Genomic DNA, 24251 nt, shown 5'->3' on the forward strand with positions numbered 1-24251 from the left:
CTCCATAAAAGATGTCCAGCAAAGGAGGGAAAAATAGAGCAGGTATCCTTTTTCTGTTTCCAGAAAGGCCTGAAAGGTGGACAGAGCTGTATGGGGCATAGGTATGACACTTAGAAATCACCTTCTCTCCAGATCTTGAGGGAACTTTTACTCACTCACCTGACAATCTCAAGCACGGTCCTCCTGGACAAAGCTGGCTTTTCCATCAGCTTTGACAGGACTTCAAACAGCAAGATTCCTGTGGCATCAACTGAATTGAAGCTGTCCAGATTGCCTTTCTCAGGAGCTGTGTGGGAGAGGCATAAGGGTCAGAGCATTCAGTGTACCAAGCTACCTCCTACCTTTGATGATCCCAGGCAGTAAGGATCTAAGCCAGCACTAAGATCACCAGTGACCTCCAGAACAGTTTTGTCTGAGGAGAGTATGGTGCAGGTGCATGTATCCCCAGCTGGAAGCACTGCTGTGAATGCTAGCTGTGTTTTTAGAAAAGGATACTTCTCACTGAGCTTTCCCATCTCCCAAGGAAGCATTGTCTTCCATTATTTCTGCATCTTGCCTTGGAAGAGGCAGGATTTGGCCCCTGGTATTTTGTATACTGAGCCCAGTCCTGATTAACCACATGCACCCTGATGATCTCAATTTTGATCATACTGCCTCTTCATTGTGCTTTCTCCTACTCCACCTAGCAGTCATAGGAGTGCTTTTAGGGCGTCCTCTTTTCTCTGTGCCTTTGGGTTCATAGGCAAGAGTGTAGCAGCTTCTTCCTCCCCTGAGCTGGACTGATGAGGACTTGGAAAAGCTGTATAGCTGTTCCTACACAAGGGAGTTGTCCATGTGCACATTTTTCAGGGAACCCCAGACACTGATGTTCTGTTAATTTCAAATTGTTCCATGATTTCTTGCCCTGAGCTAGCATAGGCAGGAAGCTGATGGCCAGTTTCATTAACTTTGCAGGGTCTGTCTTGCTCACCTACAGCCTGGATGAAGCGCTTGGTGTCACTAATAATGGTCAGGAAGTCCAAGAAGTTCACCTTCCCATCTCCTGCAATGTAAACAATAGCTCCTATTAACAGCATGCCTTTCAGCCTGGGAATGGGGAAAACTGTTCCTTTTACTGACACTGGAGAGGGGTTTGTTCATAAGATCCATGCTAAGCATAAGTGCACAATTTCCCCCAATCCATTGGTTACAGACATATATGGCCAACATAGTTCTCAAGTCAAATCCCCTGTTTGCACTGCTCAGGGGAGCCCATTATTAGACAGTGCCAGCACTAGTGTGTAGCCAGCCCACCTCTGACCTCAGTGTCCTCAGGGTTTGAAGGTTGGGGTGTGGAAAAAAGAATCGCAGAAAGGGGCGGGGGGGAGGGGGCTAATTACAAGGGAATAAATCCTTAGTAAATCCCAGTTCGAAATTTTGATCAACCCAAGAACATTGCATTTGGTGCTGAATTGTGGCTTCAAGCCACTAGCTGTATTGACAAGGGTGAGGAGGGGCCCATATGTATGAGTGAGAAAAAGTTATTACACTTTAGTGGCCTGGAGACAGAGTTCAGAGGGACTTATCTCTGTGAAGTGGGCCTCCTTGATAAAGTGCTTTGAGATCTAGTGATAAGTGTTATATCAGAACTAGGAGTTGTCACTGTTATGGCTGGCTGAGGGAGGACCCCTTTAACATGGGCAGACAGACTGTCTTGGTGGGGGGGGCGGGGGGCAGTGGTCTCCTTAACTAAGCTCACTTTTGATATAGCAGTGTTTATAGTTTCTCTCTCCTTGCTCTGAACTGTCACATTCTGTCACAAGGCTGCAACTGAACTCCAACTAGCTTCAAGCATCAAGGACAACAAAAAGTCCTTTTTCAGATATGTGGGGAGCTAGAGGAAAAGCAAGGGCAACATTGGACTCCTGCTGAGCCAGATGGGGCAACTGACAACTGATGCCCAGGAAAAAGCCAGCCTATTAAATGAGTACTTTGCATCGGTCTTTCATCAGTCCCTTGGGACGCCCATGCCCACGATGGGACAGGGAGGTCTGGGTGAGGGAGATCCCCTGCCCTCTATTAATGCTGACCTCGTGAAGGAACACCTTGAGAGGCTGGATACCTTCAAGTCAGCCGGCCCTGACAATCTGCACCCCAGGGTACTCAAGAAGCTGGTGAGCATCATAGCTCAGCCTCTGGCACAGATCTTTGAAAACTCCTGGTGCTCTGGTGAAGTGCCCGAAGACTGGAAGAATGCCAGTGTAGTGCCTATCTTCAAGAAAGGGAGGAAAGTGGATCTGGCTAACTATAGGCCCATCAGCCTGACTTCTATCCCAGGGAAGATGTTAGAAAAGTTTATTAAAGAGGCCATCCTTAATGGACTGGCTGACGCCAACATCCTAAGGGACAGCCAGCATGGGTTTGCTGCGGTTAGGTCTTGCTTGATCAATCTCATTGCCTTCTACAACCAGGTGACCTATCACCTGGACAAGGGAGAAGAGATTGATGTCATATATCTTGACTTCAAAAAAGCCTTTAATTTGGTATCCCATGATCACCTCTTGGTGAAACTGGCCAGTTGTGGCCTTGGGTCCACCACGATCCGCTGGCTAGGAAATTGGCTCCGTGGTCAGATCCAGAGGGTAGTAATTGATGGAAGTCACTCATCAGGGTGTCCTGTGACCAGTGGGGTCCCCCAAGGCTCTGTCCTTGGACCCATATTGTTCAACATCTTCATTAATGATGTGGACATTGGAGTCAGAAGCGGACTGGCCAAGTTCGCCGATGACACCAAACTTTGGGGCAAAGCGTCCATGCCAGAAGACAGGCAGGTGATCCAGGCTGACCTGGACAGGCTCAGCAAATGGGTGGATGAGAACCTGATGGTGTTTAACACCAAAAAATGCAAGGTTCTCCACCTTGGGAGGAAAAACCTGCAGCATCCTTATAGGCTCGGCAGTGCTACGCTGGCTAGCACTACGGAAGAAAGAGACTTGGGGGTCATCATTGACCACAAGATTAACATGAGCCTGCAATGTGATGCTGTGGCTAGTAAAGCGACCAAAAAGCTGGCTTGCATCCATAGATGCTTCTCAAGCAAATCCCGGGATGTCATTCTCCCCTTGTACTCAGCCTTGGTGAGGCCACAACTGGAGTACTGCGTCAGTTTTGGGCTCCACAATTCCAAAAGGTGGAGAAGCTTGAGAGAGTCCAGAGAAAAGCCACGCGCATGATCAGAGGTCAGGAAAACAGACCTTATGATGACAGGCTGAGAGCTATGGGACTCTTCAGCCTGGAAAAGCGCAGGCTCAGGGGTGACCTATAAGTTTATCAGGGGTGACCACCAGGATCTAGGGGAACGTTTGTTCACCAGAGTGCCCCAAGGGATGACAAGGTTGAACGGTCATAAACTATTGCAAGACCATTTCAGGCTGGACATAAGGAAGAATTTCTTTACCGTCCAAGCCCCCAAGGTCTGGAACAGCCTGCCATCGGAGGTGGTTCAAGCACCTACACTGAACACCTTCAGGAGTAAATTGGTTTCTTATCTTGCTGGGATCGTTCTGCCCTTTGGGCAGCGGGCTGGACTCGATGATCTTCCGAGGTCCCTTCCAGCCCTAATGTCTATGAAATCTATGAAAGGTGCACAAAGATAGATGATCTTAGTGTTAAGGCACTAATCAGGCACTCTGATTTCAGCTTTATTTCAGACTTGATTTGAAGCTTTTTGGCATGTCACTTGATTATTCTTTCCCAGTTAAAAATAATCATTCCTTCCACTACTCTGTTTTGCCTATTTAGATTATCAGCTCCAGAGGACTCTCTCCTGGTATGTATAGGTATGAGCCCTACACTTCAATATTGGGCCCTTGTGAATGAGATTTCTAGGCACTTCTGCAGTATGATAGATGATACTGATTTTAGCCTACCCTGGGTGTATCTACACAAGATACTTTACAGTGCAGTAGACTAAGCTATTGCACAGTAAAGCATCGCTAGCTAACTGTGTGCAGGAGTTAAATTGTGCAGTAGATAAGTCCAAGGGTTGTCAGCCAGGGGTATGTGTACCTCTGGGGGTACTTGGGAAGGCCCTAGGGGGTATATGTGGGTGCACAGGGACAGAGTGCCGCCACCAACCACCTTGCACCACTGCCTTCCAGGAGAAGGGCTGGGGGGAGGGGGGATGAGGGCTGCAGCGCCCCTCTATGGGCCATACAGGCGCAGCCTGGCTGGCCAGATGCGGGGGGTGGGCATGGCGCAGGGAAGCTCACACCATTGCCACTACCCTGTGCTGCTGCTGCTCCGCATCCGGCTGTGCACCACACCCCCAGATCTGTGTCCGACTGCACACCACCTCCCCCACCCCGCTCTGTGTCCAGCCTCTGGGGGTACACTTATTAAAAAAGATTGAAAACCACTGGATTAGTCTACTGTGCGGTTTTCTATGACCTGTGAAGACAGGTAGTAGATTTAACATGCAGTAGCTACTGCGCAGTTATTGCTCCCAGGCAGCAGGTGGTGGGAGAACAATATCCTCCCCCCAGCAGCTGCCAGGGTGGGCTCCAGTTGTGGAGCCTGGCTGGGACAATGTTCCCTGACCCTGGCTCCACAATCAGAGCCGGGACTGGGACATTGCCCCCTGCTCCCAGCAGCTGCATGCTGCTGGGGTGGGCTCCAATCGCGGAGCCCAGCTGTGACAATGTCCCCCTGCCCAAACCAGGGCTGGGAGCTGCCTGCTGCCAGGGTGGGAGGACATTGTCCTGGCTGGGCTATGCAACTGGAGCCCACCACAGCAGCAAGTAGCTGCTGGTGCCAGGCAGCAATCTCAGCCCTGGCTGCCATTGTGGAGCTAGCTTGGGCCAGGAGATGCCTACTGCTAGACTCTGTGATTGGAGCCCACCTCAGAAGCAGGAAGCTGCAGGGGCTGGGAGGAATCTCCCATCCCTGGCTGCCATTGTAGTGCTGGGGCTGGGAGCTGCCTGCATGAGGAGAATGCCCTGCCAGCCCAGAGCTGGCTGGGACCTGCCCCAGAATGGGACAGTTCCCAAGCTGCATGGGAAAGTGCCACTAGGCACAGAGCTTGTCCCCATATGCACAGAGTGGGAGAGCTCTCCAGCAGCAGCTGTCTCCTGACCCTGTGCACATCAGGACCCCTCTTGATGTGTATGGCAGCCAGCAGAGCTCTTATGGCTTCCTGTGCATGGGGACTGGCCCCATGCTCCCTGCCAACCCCCAGGCTAGCACCCAGGGGGAGCCTGGAGCTCCCTCTGGCTTCTGCAGATCTGCTTCCAGGAAGGAACACGTGTACACATGTTCCCTGGTAGTTTCAGCGCAGTATTTTTACTGTGCAGTAAGCCTACTTGAATTAATAGCACATGTAGATGCCCCTACTGTGCATGTGCTGGGAGACTGAGACAACAGTTTTTTCCACTGTGGAACAAGTGAATATTCATGTACACTTACTGTCCATATCAGCATATGCCAGCTCATCATAGGCTTCTTGTTCAGTTAAATTAATCCCCAGCTTCTTTGTAGTCATCTCCAGCCCATGTAGGTCAATGTTGCCATCTGAGTCCTTTGTGAAGAAATTGTAGGCATCGTAGAATGCTGCAGGCAGGCAGTTAAAGCACCACAAGTTCAACAGATAAGGCTGAAGGGCTTCATGGCCTATGCTCTTTTTGAAGCAGTAGACCCTAACTGCTAGAAGCAGTCTGGAATGACTATTAACTACTGCTTAGTAGTCATTCCAGGCTGCTTCTAGCAGTTAGGGTCATTCACTTTCATGTTTGAATTATGACTCTGAGGAAGAAAAGTGCAATCCTAAGTTTAAGACTCAGGGATCAAGTGGTCTTGGTTCAATTCTGGTTGTACCACAGGTGTCCTGTGTAACCCCAGGAAAGTCCCTTATTCCCTCTGTGATTCAGGTCTTATTTGTAAATGGGGATAATGATATTTTCTTTCTCTTTCTAGTTTCTGTGAATTGTAAGATCCTTGGAGTAGGGATGATCTTTCACTTCTTGCATGAATAAGCATGTTGAGACCATGTAGTACTGCCATGATAGAAACTGTCATCATTATCTCAAAGGCTAAAGAGCAAACCTTACACGGGAGGTGATAACTAGGTAACATTACCTTCTAGTTGGTTCCTGGTCATATTCTTTGCTGCTTTGCACTTACTCCTGTCTAGGAGGATGCCTGATAATTGCCTGTCGTGTGACAGTAAAAAAGGAAGATGGACAATTAAAAGCTACAAACTGACATTGGCCCATGCATACACAGCTCCCACTGATGGATCAAGAATTTAGGGGAGGATAAAAAGCAGAGATGCAAACTCTTGTCTCAGCTGTGCTGGTATGGTCTAAGAACAAGATTACATGTAACAATTAGACCATGTTAAGGACACTTAAAACTTGAAGATAGTGCATTAAGGCTTGTTAACAAGTGCTAAGTGGTTGTGTGTCTTAAAGTTACAACAGTTCTGGCAAAGATTATCTTTGAGCTGTGCTACCTAGCTTCTGGATTTTCACCTGAGAGAAAACTGCCAATCTGCAGAGTCCTCCAGTATCCCAAGAATCATTACTCTCAGGTGGACTAGATATCATCCAGGCCTCTATGGGATTGACAGCTCGAGGCCTGGATGATATCTGAGTGAAGAGGGAGGGTGAAGGGTTTGGGGGTGGGGCAGGAGTTGGAAAGGGGAAGAGGAAGGGGAACAGGGAGAGGGGAGGAGCTGCTGGGCTGTGGCCCGTGGCCCCTTTTGGCTCCAGATCACACGCTGACCACCTTAATTCCTTACTCTGCCACCCATATTCCTGCCCTGCTACCCCAATCACCCCTACCATCATCCAGTTTAAACTTCTACCCCTGGATTGCCACCCTCCTGCCCTGATCAGCCTGAGTGTGCCAGAGGCATTGGTGGGGAGGAAGGGTCCTCTTCCCTGTCTGCTCCCAGATTTCCTGCAGACTGCGTTGCTCCCCCACACCCAGATCCAGTCCTAGTGGATCCTGCAGCTGAAGGGGGGCAGGAGAGGTGAGGAGCTGCTGGATGGCTGCAGAGGTCTGGGGGCTGGATCCAGGTGCACAGGGGAGGTGTGGGCAGCAAGGAGCCCAGGAGCAGGCAGGGAGGGGGAACCCAAGCTGTAACCACCACTGCTGCCATTTTTGGGTTGATTGTGGTGGCAGAGTGGTAATCCAGGGATGGAGGGGCTGTTCAGGGGGAAATCCAGGGGCAACGGAAGTGATCCAAGTGGTATGTGGGGGCCTTTTTCCTTCTCCTCCCCAGCCTATATTGCTGCTAGAGAGCCAGTGAGTGTGGCTAGCATGGAGCAGACCTGCAGTCCCCACCCATGCCCCTGCTCACCAGCCTTTAGGCTAGGGACAGAAATTACACATAAACCAGTGTAGGTGACCGGAAACCTGTTCAAATCTTTAACGCAACAGAAATTCAGTGCACATAAACTGCTTTAAAAATGGCCAAAACTGGTTTAAGATAAGTCTGGATGGATGTAGTATCAGACTTAACTGATTTAGATTAAATCAGTTTATTGAACTTTTGCCCCAAATCCCCTCCAGATTCAAGTTAACTCACTGTCCCCAAGCATCCCAAGATGCTTTGCATCTCCCCTGTAAATTCCCTCCACAGGGTGGGTGGCCTAGCTTTGTCCCAAGCCGTCTGCTCCAGTGGAGCAGGGATGCGTGCTTTAGGATGCCCCCATTTGGGCCACTGCAGGCATATGGCTGCATTTCCAAAAATCAAAAGTGAATGTCTGACTCCATACTCACCCATGTATCTTTTTTGGCAGGGGTTTTAGCATCATTTTCTTTGGCAGGGATTTCAATGTCATATCTGTTTTGGGGGTCTGGTCAAAGCTTGGCCCAGGTTTCTCTGGCATGAAAGACAAATGTGCAGTGGGTTAAAAATACTCTGTGGGTAAGTAAATACATACAAACAAGCAAGTAAGCTTCTGGTTTTTGGGAAGATGGTATACACTAGGCAGGCTGAGGTCTTTTCTGCTGCCAGATGCCAGGTCTCCATTAGTGTTGTAGCTGGCCTTGTATACCACTATGGTGGAGGCAGCCCAGTGACACAGACAGCCTCAGATAGTCCCCCTGTTCTTTTCTGGCTTCCTCATCTGGATTGACACCTTCATTTGACTTGCAACTAGGAGCACAAGGATCCTCCAGGACCAGCAACCCTCAGGGTGCTCCTGGTGCTCCACAGCTGTGACCAAATCCAGCTCTTACCGAGTCTCTTGATAAGAAGTCCAGCCTGCCATGATGTAGCCAAAGTAATGGCCTGGGCACTGCCCCAGCTGGCTTAAGTATGGTCCTAACCCAGGGCAGGGCAGTTATTTGGGCTGGAGAGCCACTTAGGGTGTTTTGGTGAGCTGTTGCAAGGGGAGGGGGCTGACCTGACCCAGTTCAGCAAGGAGATGGTGCTGATCCAGTGCAGAGGGAAAGGCAGGGGGGGAGAGACAACTGATCTTATCCAGCCTGGGCTTGTCAGCCCCATGACCATTTCTGGGAGTGCTGGACAGAGCAGGCAGGTGGGTAAGGGGGTCACCATAGAAACTGGCTTGGGACCCATGCAGGCAGGGTGCGCTCAGCTGGGCAAATGGGATGGGGCTGCAGGCAGGCAGGGAGTGGCATCTGGGAGTGGGATGGGTGGGTGAAGCTGGAGCCAGGATCACAGGGCAAAGACAATGTAGGGCCTTTGGTAGATACAAACATCAGAAGGATGAAGGGCTCTTGAATACAGAAGGGATAATCCCACACACCCACCTAGTCTACTACCTAAACAACCATCTAGGAGGCCATGTGACTCAGGTCTGCCCCACAAACATGGTAATGGTTATGTGCCACACCCCTGGGCTTCTAGGTCTGGATGGACCACCCACCCATGGTACCATGGAGGTCTTTACCCAAACAGAGACTATGGTCCCAGCCTCCACACAGACAGAATCCTTGACTCCAGGCTGCAAGGTCTGCCTGGCATATCTGCTGGAGACTGAGAGCTGCTCCAGCAGATATGCCAGGCAGACCTTGCAGCCTGGAGTCAAGGGGCACTGGCACCCCAACTTGTGGGATGTGCTTGCTGGTGGAGACTCTGGATGTCTGGGTGAGGGAGCTTCAGGAGGAGGTGAACAGGGTATGATTTATCAGGGAGCACAAGGCGGAAATCAATGTGTACTGCCAGGTCCTGCACCCAGAGAAGGACACTATGGAAACCAGGCAGAAGAACTGGCTTGAGCAAGATGGTCACTTCAGGCCCGAAGCCACAAGGCGCATCAGTTGCTTTACCAATAACCCTGCACAATAGCTATGAAGCCCTCACAACATGGATGGATGGGGCATCCGTGACCTCTGCACTGCAAACAGGATGGGAGCAGCTGCCCCCACTAAGGAAGCAACTAAAGGCAATTGTCATGGGAGACTCGCTCCTGCAGGGCACAGAAGGAGCCATTTGTTGTCCAGACCCTCTTGCTTGAGAGGTCTGCTGCCTTTCAGGAGCCAAGATCCGAGATGTTATGGAAAGGATACCTAAGCTGGTCCATCATATGGACCACTACCCCATGCTCCTTGTCCATGTGGGCACCAACAATATGGGAAGAAACAGCTCTGGGAGAATCATGGGTGACTACAAGACCATGGGGGCAAGCTCAAGGAACTAGGAGCACAAGTAGTCTTTTCCTCAATCCTCCCACTCAGGGGCTAAGGCTGATGAAAGGAATAGCGCATTGAAGAGGTCAACCAAAGACTCTGCAGATGGTGTCACTGCATAGGCTTTGGATTCCTTGATCTTGGCATGCAGACCAGTAGCAGTGGTCTACATGCAAGAGATGGTATTCACTTCACAGGCAGAGGGAGGAAGCTCTTTTCTATGAGAATTGCCAACTTGCTGAGGAGGGCTTTAAACTAGACATGTCTGAGGGAGATGGGAGAGGTTCCACTGTTATACATGAATCCTCTTCCCGTAATGACTTGAGAGAGGGCATCAACGTAGTGGACACCCAGGTGAGCACCAACACCCTAAGATACTCGCATAGCACCAGAAAAACTGAGGCAAACAGAGGAGAACTTAGGTGCCTTTATGGGAATGCCAGAAGCATGGGCAACAAACAGGAGGAACTGGCTCTCCTCCTGGCAGACAAGGAATTTGACCTCACTGGGCTGATGGAGACGTGGTGGGATGAGATGTACGATTGCGCAGTGGATATCAAGAACTATAGGCTTTACAGGAAGGATTCAGTTGGAAAGAAGGGAGGAGGAGTGGCCCTCTACATGAAGAGCAGTACCCCTCCCTGCAGGTCAGGTTTGAAAGTGGGGAGAGGTTCTTTGAAACCCTCTGGGTCAAGATACAAGGGAGTTCAGGAGAGGAAGACCTGCTGGTGGGAGAATACTACAGACCTCATTCCCAAGAACAGGAGAATGATCAGGCATTTTCCAGGTAGCCAGAACTAAAGACCTGATTGTCATGGATAACTTCAGCTACCCTGACATCTGTTGGGAGGACCACTCGGCCAGCTCCAGCAAGTCGGCCAATTTCTTGGCAGCTATCAATGACCTGTTCCTGTCACAGGTTGTTGAAGGACTGACTAGGGGTAAAGCCACTTTGGACTTAGTGCTTACCAAAGGAGAGGACATGAGAGGGGACCTGAGGATTGGAGGCACTCTGGGTGACAGTGATCATGATCTGATTAGGCTCACCATCCACCAGAAGGCCAGGATCCCAATTAGTAGAACAGATGTCCTAGATTTCAGAAAGGCAGAGTTTAACAAACTCAGGAGGCCAGGCCCACTGCGACCAGCGACTGGACGATTTGGGAGTTCAGGAGAGATGGTGCCTCTTCAAGGGAGCAATTCTCACTGCCCAAAAAGAAGTCATTCCGACATGATCAAAGAGTGGGAAAGAAGCCAAGAGACCTGTTTGGCTCAACAGGGACATTAGAGAACTTTTCAAAAAGGTTCAGCAATCAGAGAAGAGTTCACTTATATAACCAGGGTCTGCAGGTATGAGATGGGGAAAGCCAAGCCAGGCATAGAGATCAAGCTGGCATCTGAAATAAAGGACATCAAGAAGTCCTTCTACAGGTACATGGGGTGCAAGAAAAAAATTGAGTTTCACTGTGGGACCCCTACTGAACACGGAGGGATAGCTCACAGTTGGTCCCCATGAAAAGGTAGACTTCCTAAATGAATACTTTACCTTGGTATTCCAGAGGGCTAATAGGAGCTGTGCACCCATTCAGGGGCCCAGAGAACATGGAGAAGCCTACAGACGACATGAAATCAGTACTGAACAGGTGAGGGTCCTCTTAGAACAACTGGATGTTTTTGAGTCTACTGGGCCAAATGACCTACATCCAAGAGTCCTGAAAGAACTGGCTGAACTCAGCAGGGCCCTTGGTGAAGATATTCAAAAAGTCGTGGAACTCAGGAGTGGTCCTGGATGACTGGAAGAGGGCCAACGGAAGTGCCCATCTTTAAGAAAGGGAGGAGGGATGACTCTGCAAACTACAGACCAGTTAGTTTGACTTTGGTCCTTGGAAAAACTTTTGAAAAAATTGTTAAAGAGGCCATCAATCACAAGCTTGTAACTGATAGGGTATTAAGAAACAACCAGCATGGCTTTGTGGAGGGTAGATCATGCCTGACAAACCTGGTGTCTTTTTACGACAAGGTAACTAACCAGCTGGACATGGGCCATGAGGTACACATCATTTACTTAGATTTCAGTAAGGCCTTTGATTCTGTCTCTCATGACAAACTGGAGGGTAATGGTGTGGACCAGCCTGCAGTGAGGTGGGTGGATAACTGGCTTAGAGCCCGGTTCCAGAGAGTTGTGATCGATGGGACGGCTTCATCCTGGAGGACTGCCTCTAGTGGTGTCCCACGGGGATCAGTGCTTGGACCCATGCTTTTTAACATACTTATTAATGACTTGGATGAGGGGATGAAATGCTTTATGACAGGGGTCATCAACTGGGGTTATGTGTACCGCTGGGGGTACTTTGAAAGGTCCCAGGGGGTATACGAGGGTGGGATGGAGCCCTGTGCTGCTGCTTCATGGGAGCAGGGCCAGGGCGGGGTGAGAAGAGGGCTGCACAGACACCGTGCTGCGGCTGCTCTGCTGCTCACCACCCCTCCCACCACCACCCAGCTCTGCATCTGGCCACTCACCACCTGCCTCCCCACCTCTTCCCCTCAGGGGTGCACTTATTAAAAAGTGGGTCACTGGGGGTATATTCATTAGGTTGAAAAACCCCTGCTCTGTGATTAAGTTTGTGGACTATACTAAGCTGTGGAGAAATGCAGGCACACCAGAGGGTAGAGCAAGGATCCAGGACAACCTAGACAGCCTGGTTCTGTGGGCTGATCAGAATCAGATGAGGTTCAACAGGAGAAAGTGCCAGGTCCTTCATTTGGGTAGGAAGAACCTTCACTCTAACTATAGGATAGGCGGCAGCCCACTGGCTAACACTGCATCTGAATGGGACCTGGGGGTCACAATCAATTAGAAGATGAATATGAGCCAACAGTGCAATGAAGTCATCAGCAGGGCAAATAGGACTCTGGCGTGTATCAGCCCATGTGTTACTAACAGATCCAGAGAGGTGCTTCTCCCTCTCTACTTTGTGCTGGTGAGGCCACCACTGGAGTACTGTGCCCAGTTTTGGGCACTGCACTTCAAGAAGGATGTGGATAAACTTGAGAGGGTGCAGAGAAGGGCCACCCACATGATTGGGGGCCTGGAGGATAGGCCCTATGAGGAGAGACTGTAGGAGCTGGGCTTGTTCAGTCTGGGTAAGAGGAGGCTGTGAGGAGACCTGATAGCTGCCTACAAGTATGTCGGGGGGGAACACCAAGATCTGGGGGAACAACTCTTCAGGAAGGCACCCCTTGGGAGGATGAGGACCAATGGTTACAAAGTAACAGAGGGAAGATTTAGGCTGGACAGAAGGAAGAACTTCTTCTCTGTAAGGGTAACTGGATCCTGGAACACACTCCTAGCAGCAGTGGTGTTCATCCTTGGAGGTGTTCAAGAGGAGGCTGGATAAGCACCTCATTGAGCTACTTTGTACTTTTTAATCTCCTGCCTATGGCAGGGGACCAGACTTGATGATCTTACAGGTCCCTTACAGTCTATTGACTCTATGAAAGGATATCAGTCATTGCATCTCAGGATTCTTTTCCAAATAGATCAAGTGCCCTTTAGTCACAGGTGTAGTGTCTGATGTTTTTGAGCAGGTGCACTGGCAACAATGTTTGGGCCACAGAAACATATGCAATGCTCTGCACACCACAGTGTGATCTGCCCAATACTCACCGTTAACTGTAGAATGCCACTGGACCTCCTGCAGCGACTTATTAGTTAAATGGATCCCCTTGTTGGCTAGAATAGAGTTCAGGTCATTGATAGCCATCTTTTCCTCTTAATAATCAAGCAAAACTAAATGTACCAATGCTGTGTACGTTACAAAAATTATATAAAATTATATGCATGGTACTGTATATACCCATACTGGAGACACCTTTTATCAGCATGGCATGTAGCATTGTCTACCTACTTCCTAAGACAACAGTGATGAGGGCCATGTGCCAGATAGACTGGCTAAGAACAAAGTTGAGAAAGAGGGACCATTTTTAGCTGCTATAAATTGGCAATGCCCCATGGATGCTAATACATTTATGTTGATTTACAGTAGATGAAGATCAGGCATCAGCTGACAGACAAAGAGACTTGAGTTTCTAATGGGGTCAGGAAGGAATTTATCCCCTAGGTCACACTGAAATAGACTGAAGGGGTTTTTTTATCTATAGCACAGGACACAGTCCTTTTCTTAGTCTCTTTTGAGCATGTATTAACAAACTGCTTTCTTGCCAATGCAGTGCCAGGATATCAGCACTGCCCTTGTCTCCCCTACAACCTGTGGCATGTTATGGGGTGTTTTTGGTATTCTTGTGCCTTGTAGCTGTGTGTGAGGGTCACACAATCATTTTGGGGATTTCTTGGGTATATGACTACCTCTAAATGCAGGGGACTGGACTTGATAGCCTAGGAGGCCCCTTCTCATCTTAGGTTCTTATGTTTCCAGTAAAGCTGTTGCTCACTTTTTACTGAGGACAGGGTCTGAGTTGCTGTCACTCCTTGAATGAATTCACTCAAATTCGTGTTCCCCTCAGCTAAAATGGAGCATGCAGCTCAGGAATTCACACAGCAGTGGCTGGGAAGAACAAGACTATGAAAACTGCTGAAGAGCAGAGAGAGACCAGGGAGATGCTCACTATCAATAGTCACAAACTTCAGGGCCTCCTGCATCTCCTCACTGGTTAAGTGGATCCTCATGTTGGCCAGAATGGAGTCCAGGTTATGGATATTGACTCTGTCATCTTAAGTAGAAAGGAAATGTTGGGGTTTGACCTCTATACCTTCCCTGTTCCCTAATCAGCACCCCAGAAAGGGAAATGGTAAGGACTGTTTCTGGCATAACATCTTTGATATGTAACTGTTATCTAATGCCTGCCATTCAAGCAGCAACACCACAAAAGCTGCAAATCCTCCTCTCAAGGATGTGGATGCAAAACACTAATGTCTCAACCAAAGCTAAAATTTATAAACTAGTTTCCTTTTAGGATTATCTCTCTGGTGCACTTACTTTGCCCCCTATTGCTAAATTATTGGAGAACTTCACAATTTTTAGCGTAGTCATCCTTATAATGTTAGAGTCAGGGCAGTGCTATTCTCTCCATTTCACTGATGGGGAAGCAGAGAGAAACCAAGATGTAGGTAGGCACCTAAATGCCTACAATATATTTTTGAGGACTTTCTAAAGTACAAAACCATTGAAAACTGGAGCTGCTGCCCACAAAAGTACTGACTTAAAGTTATATGACCACAGTCCATACAGAAGTACCTAAAATCAGTGGCATGGTTTTTAAAAACACTGAACAAACAGCAGCTCCTGATAAACTTAAGGGGAGTTTCTGAGTGCTGAGCACTTTGGAAAATCAGTCCGCTTCACTGGGGTGCTTAAATGAAGTGTGTGTGTGTGGGGGGGTGTACACCAGGGAAGAAGAGCTATTTAACCTAAAAAACAATGTTAGTACAAAGAACAGTGAGTATAAACTGGGCATGAATAAATTTAAGCTGGAAATCAGAAGACAGTGTGTAACTGTTAATCAGGTCCTGGAATAGCCACCCAGTGGAAGTAATAAAGACAAAAAAAATCAGTTTTTAAGATGTAGTTCAATTAGTTTGCAAAAGGGATTCTCAGCCATAGTGCCTGTGACAGCAGGACACTGGCCTTGGTGAATAGGAAGTTCCTTCCACTGCTATGTCCCATGTTTCCTTAGTTGCAGAGGCAACTAAATGCCAGTTCTGGACCAAAACACATCGTAGGGGACCAGCTGGGGATAACAGACCTGTTCTTAGCAAGTAAAGGGCAAAAAAAGTGCATCTCCACCTTCCTGAGAGCATCTATTTGGGGGTGGGGGGGTAGAGGGGGCACATCATATACAATGGCTGTAGAGTCTTTGTTCTCACATACTTTCGATTTGGGATGGTCTCTGTGTACTCATCATGCTGTTCATAAATGTGTTCAAGCTGATTTTGCCATCTCCTGCAAGGGAAAGCACCAGTTGGAGACAAGGGCTTGGAACAGGCGTGAAGCAGGGGCAGCAGCTGCTGGAGTTAGACCTCTGGGTTCTGTCCCGCTGGTGTCACAAAGCTAGAATCCCTTGTGCACAAAGGAAGAGGCCAGCAGGGGCAATGGTTCAGTGCTAACTCCACAGCACACATTCCTGTTTTGAAGGAGGGATGGAGAGGTGGCAACTGGAAGGAATCTTTAGGTTTTGGTAATTTCTAGTTGCTACCAAGAATATATAAGCAACTGGCTCCAAATGAGACCAGCCTTTGGGTCTACAGAGGAAGATGAGCTGAGGTGAAGTAAGCAGATTATAGTCAGGATTTTAGGTATGGCCAGGCAGTAACAGCAGGGAGAAGCTCTCTCACTGCACTGCTCCTCCTTCCACCCATGTTGGCAGCATGTATCTTTCCTGTTCACCTTGTCTCCCATCCTGGGGCTCTGACAAAGCTTGGGTTTCCCCAGTGAAGACAGTCACAAGGGCAGTGGAAAGGCTCACCGTCCACAGCGATGTGCTTCAGTTCCTTCTGTATCTCCTCACTGGTTAGATGGATCCCCATGCTGGCCAAGATGGTGTCTAGGTTACTGACATCGACCCTGTCCTCTACTGAAAGAAGCACTGTATTGGAAACCATTACAGTTTTAATCTTCTTTTTCCATTTATGTTTAGGTATCATTTTAAACAACTAAGCAAGGCAATATTGCCCCAGGTGTAGCCAGGATGCAAAGGAGCTCTTGGAACACAGAGAGAAAAATGAAGACAATAATATTAAAGACACTCTTTCTGTAGTCAAATTAACCTGAAGATCTGGAAGCACTTCAAACACACAAGTAAAATAAAACTTCCATGTCCCCTATGAGGCCGGGCAGTATTAGCATGATTTTATAAGAGAGGAAACTGAGGGAGAGAGGGATAAGGTAATTGGTTTAAAGTCACCATGTATGTGGACTGCAGCAAGGGGGAGAACAGAAGCCTGGTGTCTTGATTCTATATGATTGTGAACTGATTCCTGTGTTCTACTTTGAAGAAACCCTTGCATCCTTAATTAAAGGTTCTCTCTTAGTCCAACTTCTCTGGATTTGAATCCTTTAGCGTTTATTAGTCAGAAGAAACATTCAAAACATTGTTTACATACAAAATATTGTAAACAATATTGTAAACATACAAAATATTGTTACATACAAAAACCTCTGGGGACAAGAATGGCATGAAAGCCCCAAGTGCTGAAAACATTAAGGCACGTGCGTAACTTTATCCTAATTACTTCAAAGAGAGTGCCTATGAGTGAAGTGCAGGACCAGGGCTTTCAAAGTCAGAGAGTTAGGAGCTAGGAAATATGAAATTAAAGATGCCAAAATTAAAGGTCCTTCCTTCTTCCTCCTTGTGTAGCTTCAGTACTAGAGAGTTTTAATTATATAAAACCACACTGTTGCTTCCAGAGGACTCCTGGCTCATTCAGTGCACTAGGATCTCCCATCAGGCTGTGTTATACTCACGCTTACCTTCAACAGGTGGCAATTTCTGGACATCCCTCAATCCCTTCATCAGTTCACTCAAATGCACCTTTCCATCTGTTGTAAGGTAAAGCAAGCCAAAGTCAGGGAAATGATAGACAGACTAATGGATCGAGGTGGGGAGAGGAACTAAGCTCAGTGCTAAAGCTAAGCAGAGTTGCCAGGGGAAGGAGATGTTTCTTCTTTCTAAATGATGCAGCCATCACATCCTTGAAGGGTGTCAGTGTGGAAAATATGAAATTCAAAGGACCACAGCCTGCTCCCCTTTACAATGGAGTGAATTGAAATCTCTGTACATCGCTTTTGTTATGAGTGCAAATATATTTTCAGACCATTTAAAGATTTCCCCCACCCCTGCACTACCAAGAAACATTAAGTAAAAGATAATTAGTTATTTAGTCCAGTGGCATCAGTGCTGTTATGCCAAATTTACACCAGTTTAGATGGGAGCAGAAGCCAAGCCTATGATGTTATTTAAAATGGATCAATTGTCTCTTATACCTGACTGTCGTCTGACAAGCATAAAACACAAGCATAAGCAGGAATTTCAATGCTGTTTTCAATCACCACCTCCACTTTACCAACAGAGAGAGGATTGGAAACACCAACCATCAACTGTTGTATGTTTCAGGGCCTCCTGCAGCTCCTCATTGGGCACACGGATCCCCATGCTGCTCAGGATGGAGTCCAGGTGCTGGATGCCGACCTTATCTCCTAGGTCAGGTGGGGAAGGCATGGGCATTAGTCAGTGGGGAGATTTTCCCAGGTAAGGGGAGAGTGAAGATGGAGCAAGGGCCTTCGGGTGTGACGTGCAGAGTTTACAACCCCCTTCCCTAAACCCACTCCTTGAACCACTTGAATCTTAATTGCCACTTCAAAGAGTTTTATCAAGTTTCAGGCCAGCAGGGACCATGAGGTCATCTCGTCTAAACTGTTTGTTGAAGGCCATTTAGTTTCTTTCAGACACTCCTATATTACCCCCCAAATCTTTAGTCAGCCCTAGGATCATAGGAAAGCAGGGCTGGAAGGGACCTAATTAGGTCATCTAGCTCAACCCCCCTGCCCAAGGAAGGATTATCTCAGTGAACCATTTGTCTAACCTGCTTTTTAAACTTTCCAAGGATGGAGATCCCACTTCTCTAGGCAGCTTGTTCCAATGCCTAGCCACCCTCACAGGATATTGTTACACAGTAACTTAAAGATGCATTAAGGGCTCTTAAAGCAGGAGTGTCTATACATGATGACAGGAAACCACATGCTAAGGGCTCTCTGAATAGCTTAAAGATAATCCTCTTTCATCAAGGATTATCTCTAACTGGTTTTGGGCAGTTTGTGTTGCAGTCACCTGTGAATGCTTCACAGGCCCATAATCAGTTGGGAGTGATTCTCCAGTATCCCAGGAGGAACTGCTCCCAGCCACTCTATCTTTTCCAAGTGACAGTGGGTGCAGTAGCACCTAAATGTAAGTGTAACCCGGGTGGCAGCCCAATAGTTGCCACCCCTGCCCAATATCAGGGATGGTGTGGTAAGAGTGAGGCAGGGCTTCCGGCCAGCACCAATTTACCTTCCAGCCGGCCCCTGCTTCCCCCAGAGCAGCCCATGGTCCCAAGAAGGTCTAACACTTAACTGATTTAACTATTTACAAAACAAGAATAGGAAAGATTATTTACAAGTGAACTTAAATGGCATAACCAGAATTACAAGACAAACCAAAACACATTAGTCAACCCTGACTCAAGAACCATGGGTAGGGTAACTGGCAGCTTTTAGCCACTATTGAGATGCTGCAGCAAAGAAGCAAGGTGCTCACTCCCAGCAGCTCCAACAGGCTTCCCAATAAGCAGCAGACTGCAACAGGGTAGGCTCTTCTGGTCTGCAGCTATCAAATTGTGCCAAGCCCCAACCCCTCAAAGAGGCTGAAGGGTGACCTCTGTGGTAACCAAAAAGGCAAGCAAGCAACAAAGTAGGCTTCTGCAGCAATCGGCATGACCCAAACATAAAGCTCACAGACTCCATCCAATGACAATCAGCTGCAGAATAAGGGACAGGACAGTCTCCTCTGGGGCAGTCAGTGGCAGAGGGTCAGCAGCACAGGTAGCTCCCAGGGGTCGCTGCTCTAAACCCCGGCTCCAGATGACTGGCTGGGTGCCCCACACGCCTCATGGCTCACCAATCCTGCTCTGAGCGCTGGCCTGCACCCCGAGCTCTTGAGGACGCTTGTCCTGGCACTCTTGCTCCTCAGGATCCCAATGCCTTGCTTGCTGCTGTCCCACTTCCCCAGGGAAGGTGAGGGGTTTCCTCAACTCACCGGCCCAGCTCCCTGCTCTGGATAAGGATGCCACCTGGACTCCTGTCCGCTGCTTCTCTGCAGTGGAGTGGGGGGACGAATGCCACCCCTAGCCTCTGGGATGCCCAACATGTCCAGTACACTGCGATGGGGCCTTGGAGCAGCAGCTCCCTGCCCCAAGCCCTGGCCGCTGCTCCCTCTCTTCTGTAGGGCTGGAGGCATGGCTGACTGCCGCTGCTTTCTTCTCCCAGGGCCTTGGAGGCTCTTCAGAGGGGTCTCTCTGCTACCTCTGCTGGGTCAGCTCACCCCAGCTCTTCTTAGGCCTCCTGCATCGTACCCCAGAGTCACTGTCAGCAACTCTCCATGCCAGTTTGGCTGCTGCTTTTATCCCCTCAGGCAGTCCCTCCCTGGCTTGGAAACCAGCTAACCAGGGCTTGGGGTGGCTGGCCCACAACCCTGGCCATCCCCCTTCCATGCAAATGAGGGGATTGAAAACCCCTTCTTTGGACTGGCTTCTCCTTTTCAACAGGGCAGGGCTCCCCGGCTCCACCCTTGGGGTCTCTCAGAGTTCACCGGCACTGTTTCTAGCCCAGGGTAAGTATCTCAATCTGGTGAGCCCACACTGGCAGTCTGTTACATAAGAATCCCCTCTTCTCTGACCCCAGCCCTTTGGGACTCCCCTCCATTGTCCTCAGCCCCCCAGGACTTCCCCTCACCCCCCCTTTCCCCTTTCCCTGGGGCTCCTCTTCTGACCCCTAGCTCTCCTGGCTTACCTGTGACCCTGTGTCCCATCACTTGTAGCTGCTGGTGCTGTCTCAGGGTAGCAAGCAGGGAAAGGGAACCGGCTTGCCTGGCTGCCACCACAAGGCCACTGCTGCTCTCCTGGCAGAGCTCAGCCTAGAGAGTGCCAGCAGCAGGCAAATTCCCATTCCCTGCTTGCTCACCTAGGACAGTGCTGGAAGCTGCAGGGCATGGAGTGTGCATCTGGGATGCTGGGGGGTGGGCCTGATCTGGGGAGGTGGGATGCTGGGCAGGGTTGTGCAGAGCTGGCTTTAGGGAAAATGGTGCTCTGGGCAAACTTGTATATTGGCACCTCCCCCCAAGTCAGTGGCACTGCTGCAGGCAGAGGCAGGAAGGCAGGGGCATGGGGTGCAGGCTGGCAGGGAGATGGAGTGGCACAGTGTACCAGGCAGGCAGGCACTACTCTTGTTGTGCACGAGCAAGGTGGGCAGACTGGAGCAGGCACCACACCACCTGCACGCTTCCAGCCTGACTCTTCCTGAGTAGTGGCTGGGGGTTGGGGGCAGGCTGGACTGGGCACCACTCTTCCCGCCTGGGGAGGGGATCTGCCAGGGTAGAATGGGGGGGAGATTACGGCTGTGAGTGTGGACTGCTCACACGGGGGGGCGGGGTGTGCGCATGTGTGTGTGTGGTTCAGGTTTCCCTTCGCTGCTTGTTCCCCTGGGGACAATGCCAGCAGCCACAGGTAAATTGAGGCACATGGGTGAGCAGTCTTTACACCCTTGTTGGGGTTTTGGCCTGCTTGGCCTCTGTCCTTTTCCTCTCACTGGTCCCCTTAGCCTAGGCTTATGGTGCCAGACCTCACTTCCGGGTTCCAGCCCCTGTCTTGCCATTCTGGCCTCTGTTTTCACCCTTCTTGGGCTGCAGGCCCCTGGCCCTGGTTTTCGCCTCTCTTGGGCTGTAGTTTCACCCTCCTCAGGTTGATGGACCCTGGCCCTAGCTCTGCCACTCACAGGGTTGAGGTCTGGCTCCTGCCCCAGGCAGGGCTCAAACTCGCCACATGCCTCCCAGGCAGCACTGGGATGTCCTACCTCCCCTGATAATCTCTTTGGTCTACCGGTATAACTTAACCAAATAGTAAGCCCTCTGGCTACATCACAAACCTTCCCTTCTGGCCAAACAAATGCTATGAAAGGAAAAGCCCTTTTTCCAGTCATCTGGGGACCTTGCTCTCAGAAAGGATAGCTCATGGCTCTGAGATTACCTCAGCCATTTCCTTCAGTACTGTCAGGTCCATCCCATCTGGCCCTGCTGACTTGAAACCATCTAGCTTCTCTCAGAAAACCCTAACCTGTTCTGAAATTAGTCTAGGCTTTTTGTCTCCTTCCTCATCTCTGCTGATAATTGCACCTGTCATCTCGTAGCTGTCCCTGTTTACGAAAATTGAAATAAAAAAGGCATTAAATACTTCACCCTTCTCTGCACCATCTATAAGCAGACTGCCTTCCACATTCTGTAAGGGACCTATGGGATCTCTGATTTTCCTTTTGCTTTTGATATACCTATAGAATCCCTTTTTATTGCCTTTTATGTACCTTGCCAGCTGCATCTCAAATTGTGCCTTGGCCTTCCTAATTTTCTCTGTGTGTACCTGTGCAATACTCTTATTCTGTTCCCTAGTACTATGAACAAGTTTCCACTTTTCATAGTATTCCTTTTTGCATTTCATCCCCTTGAAGAGATCGTTATCTAGCCAGGCTGGTCTCCTGTTGCACTGCCCATTCTTCCATTGCATCATGATAGCTTGCTCCTGTGCTGTTAAGAGAGCCTCCTTAAAGGACAGCCAGCCCTTCTGGACTCCTTTACCCCTCAGAATTGCCTCCCAAGGGATCCTACCTACCAGGGCCCTGAGTTTGTTAAAGTCTGCTTTTCCTGCAGAAGGCCATTGTCCTTATTCTGCTGTGTTCCTTCCTTCCTCCCCTTAGGATCTTGAACTATTATTTTGTGGTCACTGCCACCCCAGTTACCTTCCACCTTCACTTTCTCAACCAATTCCTTCCTGTCTGTGAGCAGTAAGTCAATGATCTTGAAACCAAAATCTTGGGACTTTCTCAGCCTTACACCAATACCTATAGTCTTTTATCACACAATTGCCCAACCAGACCACAGCTCTACTGAGCATGCTCAGTGGTTTGGAGTATGCTTCGATTTTCAAAGCCGAATCACGGATTGCAAGGATGTGGTTGGATATGTACCATTTTGGTCAAGAAAAATAGGATTTATCCCTGGATTTTTTTAGACCTTTGTCAGCAAGGTTTAAGCCTTCAGCATCATATCTTTTCCAGCTATACATATCTGTCTATAGCAGGGGAAGGCAAAGTATGACTCATGGGCTGGATTAGGCCCACAGCGGACTTCATTTCCCAGCAGCCCCTGTCTATTGCTGCAGCTGGTTTCCATGGAAACCCCAGCAGGGCAGGGCCAGGGGTTCCATAGAGACCTGCAGTGCTGGCAGTGCATGCAGCTGGGCAGGGAGCTGCTCCGGAGCTGGGATCTTGTGGCCGTGACACTGTGGTCTGGAGCTGGGGTCCACTGCAATCCACTGCCCACACGCCTGGGACAGGGGCATGCAGGCAGTGGATCGTGGCTCTGCCCCAGCTCTGTGCCACACTGTCACCACTGCAAAATCCTAGCCTCGACCATGGAATAGCTCCCTACCCAGCTGTGCATCATGCCAGCACTGCTGGGACTGGTCTTCACGGAAACCCTGGGCTGTGCTGTCACGGTGCCACCGCTGCTGGGGTCGATGGGAAACCAGCTACAGTGATGTGGGCAGGGGCTGGAAATGGAGCCCGGCTGTTGGCCAGATCTGCCATTTTGCCCACCCCTGGTCTATAGGCATGGAAACATCCCAGTGCCTTGTCTTCAGTTAGCTGTTAGATTGAACTCTTTAAGCCTGGCATGATAAGTCTTGTTCTCCTGCCCCTGACTCATTATTCATTATTTTGGTCTCTGTGAAGTGTGGACACAAGAACTGGGCACAGAATTCTAGTGGCAGTGTTAGTGACGCTGTGTAAGGAGGCAGGATCACTTCCTTACTCTGACTTGGGATTTTCTGGTTGTATGAACAGGGAAACAGCATTAGCTCTTTTGCTGTAGGACTGCACTGGCAGCTCAAGTTGAAGCAATTATCTTTTATGGTCCCCAAGTCCTTCAGAGCCCCTACTCTCCTAAAAGACTGTCGTCCATTGTGTAAGTGCATCTTACATTTTCACTGCCCAGATATATTACCTTGAATTTGGCCGTATTAAAAATGCATTTTATTGAATTTTGACCACTTAAGTGGGTGATTCAGATCACTCTACAAGTAACCTTGTCCTCTTTGTGTTTTACCATCTCATCAATTGCCATGTCATCGTCAAGCTTCATTAGCAAACTTTGAAATGATCATCTCTATACGTGATGTTAGTGTTGGACCAAGAACCTGTCCCTGGGGTACTCTGGTAGAAACCTGTCCCTGGGGTAATTTGCTAGGGCCTCCAATGGCATACTTACTTGCCTGTACACTAACGCTAGGAGTTTGGGAATAAATAGGAGGAGCTGGTCCTCTTGCTAAAAAAAACCCAACTACAATCTCAGGGTTAACAGAAACCTGGTGGGACTCCTCCTATGACTGGCCTACAGGTAAAAATGGCTACACCCTGTACAGGAGAGATCCTGCTGAAAAAAGGGGTGGAGGTATAGCTTTCTATGTGAAGGAGAACTACACATCCCTACAAGGTGAGATTAGCACCCAAGGAGGACGCCTGGAGACGCTTTGGGTTAGAATATGAGGGGAACTAGAAAAGCCCAGGTTGCAACTGAACTCCAACTGGCTACACAAATCAAGGACAATAAAAGGTCCTTCTTCAGATATGTAGGGAGTTGGAAAAAAAACAAGGGCAACATTGGACCCCTGCTAAACCAAATGGGGCAGCTAATAACTGATACCCAGGAAAAAACCAATCTGCTTAATGATTACTTTGCATTGGTCTTTCACCCACCCAGAGGGACCACCCTGCCTGACAACTTGCAGGATCAGCAGG

At 49.1% G+C, this 24251-nt stretch overlaps 1 protein-coding gene across 1 annotated transcript in view; it reads right to left on the minus strand.

Annotated features, from left to right (window-relative positions):
- EFCAB3 (EF-hand calcium binding domain 3) overlaps window positions 1-24251 on the minus strand; it is a 41581-nt gene that overhangs the window by 9449 nt on the left and 7881 nt on the right. Inside the window, exons 4-12 of the mRNA XM_019548522.1 lie at window positions 17748-17852; window positions 17127-17195; window positions 16123-16230; window positions 15528-15599; window positions 7762-7864; window positions 6112-6185; window positions 5432-5586; window positions 971-1127; window positions 160-286 (exon numbers count right to left, since the gene is read on the minus strand). Coding sequence (XP_019404067.1) covers window positions 160-286; window positions 971-1127; window positions 5432-5586; window positions 6112-6185; window positions 7762-7864; window positions 15528-15599; window positions 16123-16230; window positions 17127-17195; window positions 17748-17852 — 970 coding nt within the window. The remainder of the gene's footprint in view (window positions 1-159; window positions 287-970; window positions 1128-5431; window positions 5587-6111; window positions 6186-7761; window positions 7865-15527; window positions 15600-16122; window positions 16231-17126; window positions 17196-17747; window positions 17853-24251) is intronic.

This window comes from Crocodylus porosus, unplaced genomic scaffold, assembly GCF_001723895.1.
Source record: "Crocodylus porosus isolate Cpor-Errol unplaced genomic scaffold, CroPor_comp1, whole genome shotgun sequence".
NCBI lineage: Eukaryota > Metazoa > Chordata > Crocodylia > Crocodylidae > Crocodylus > Crocodylus porosus.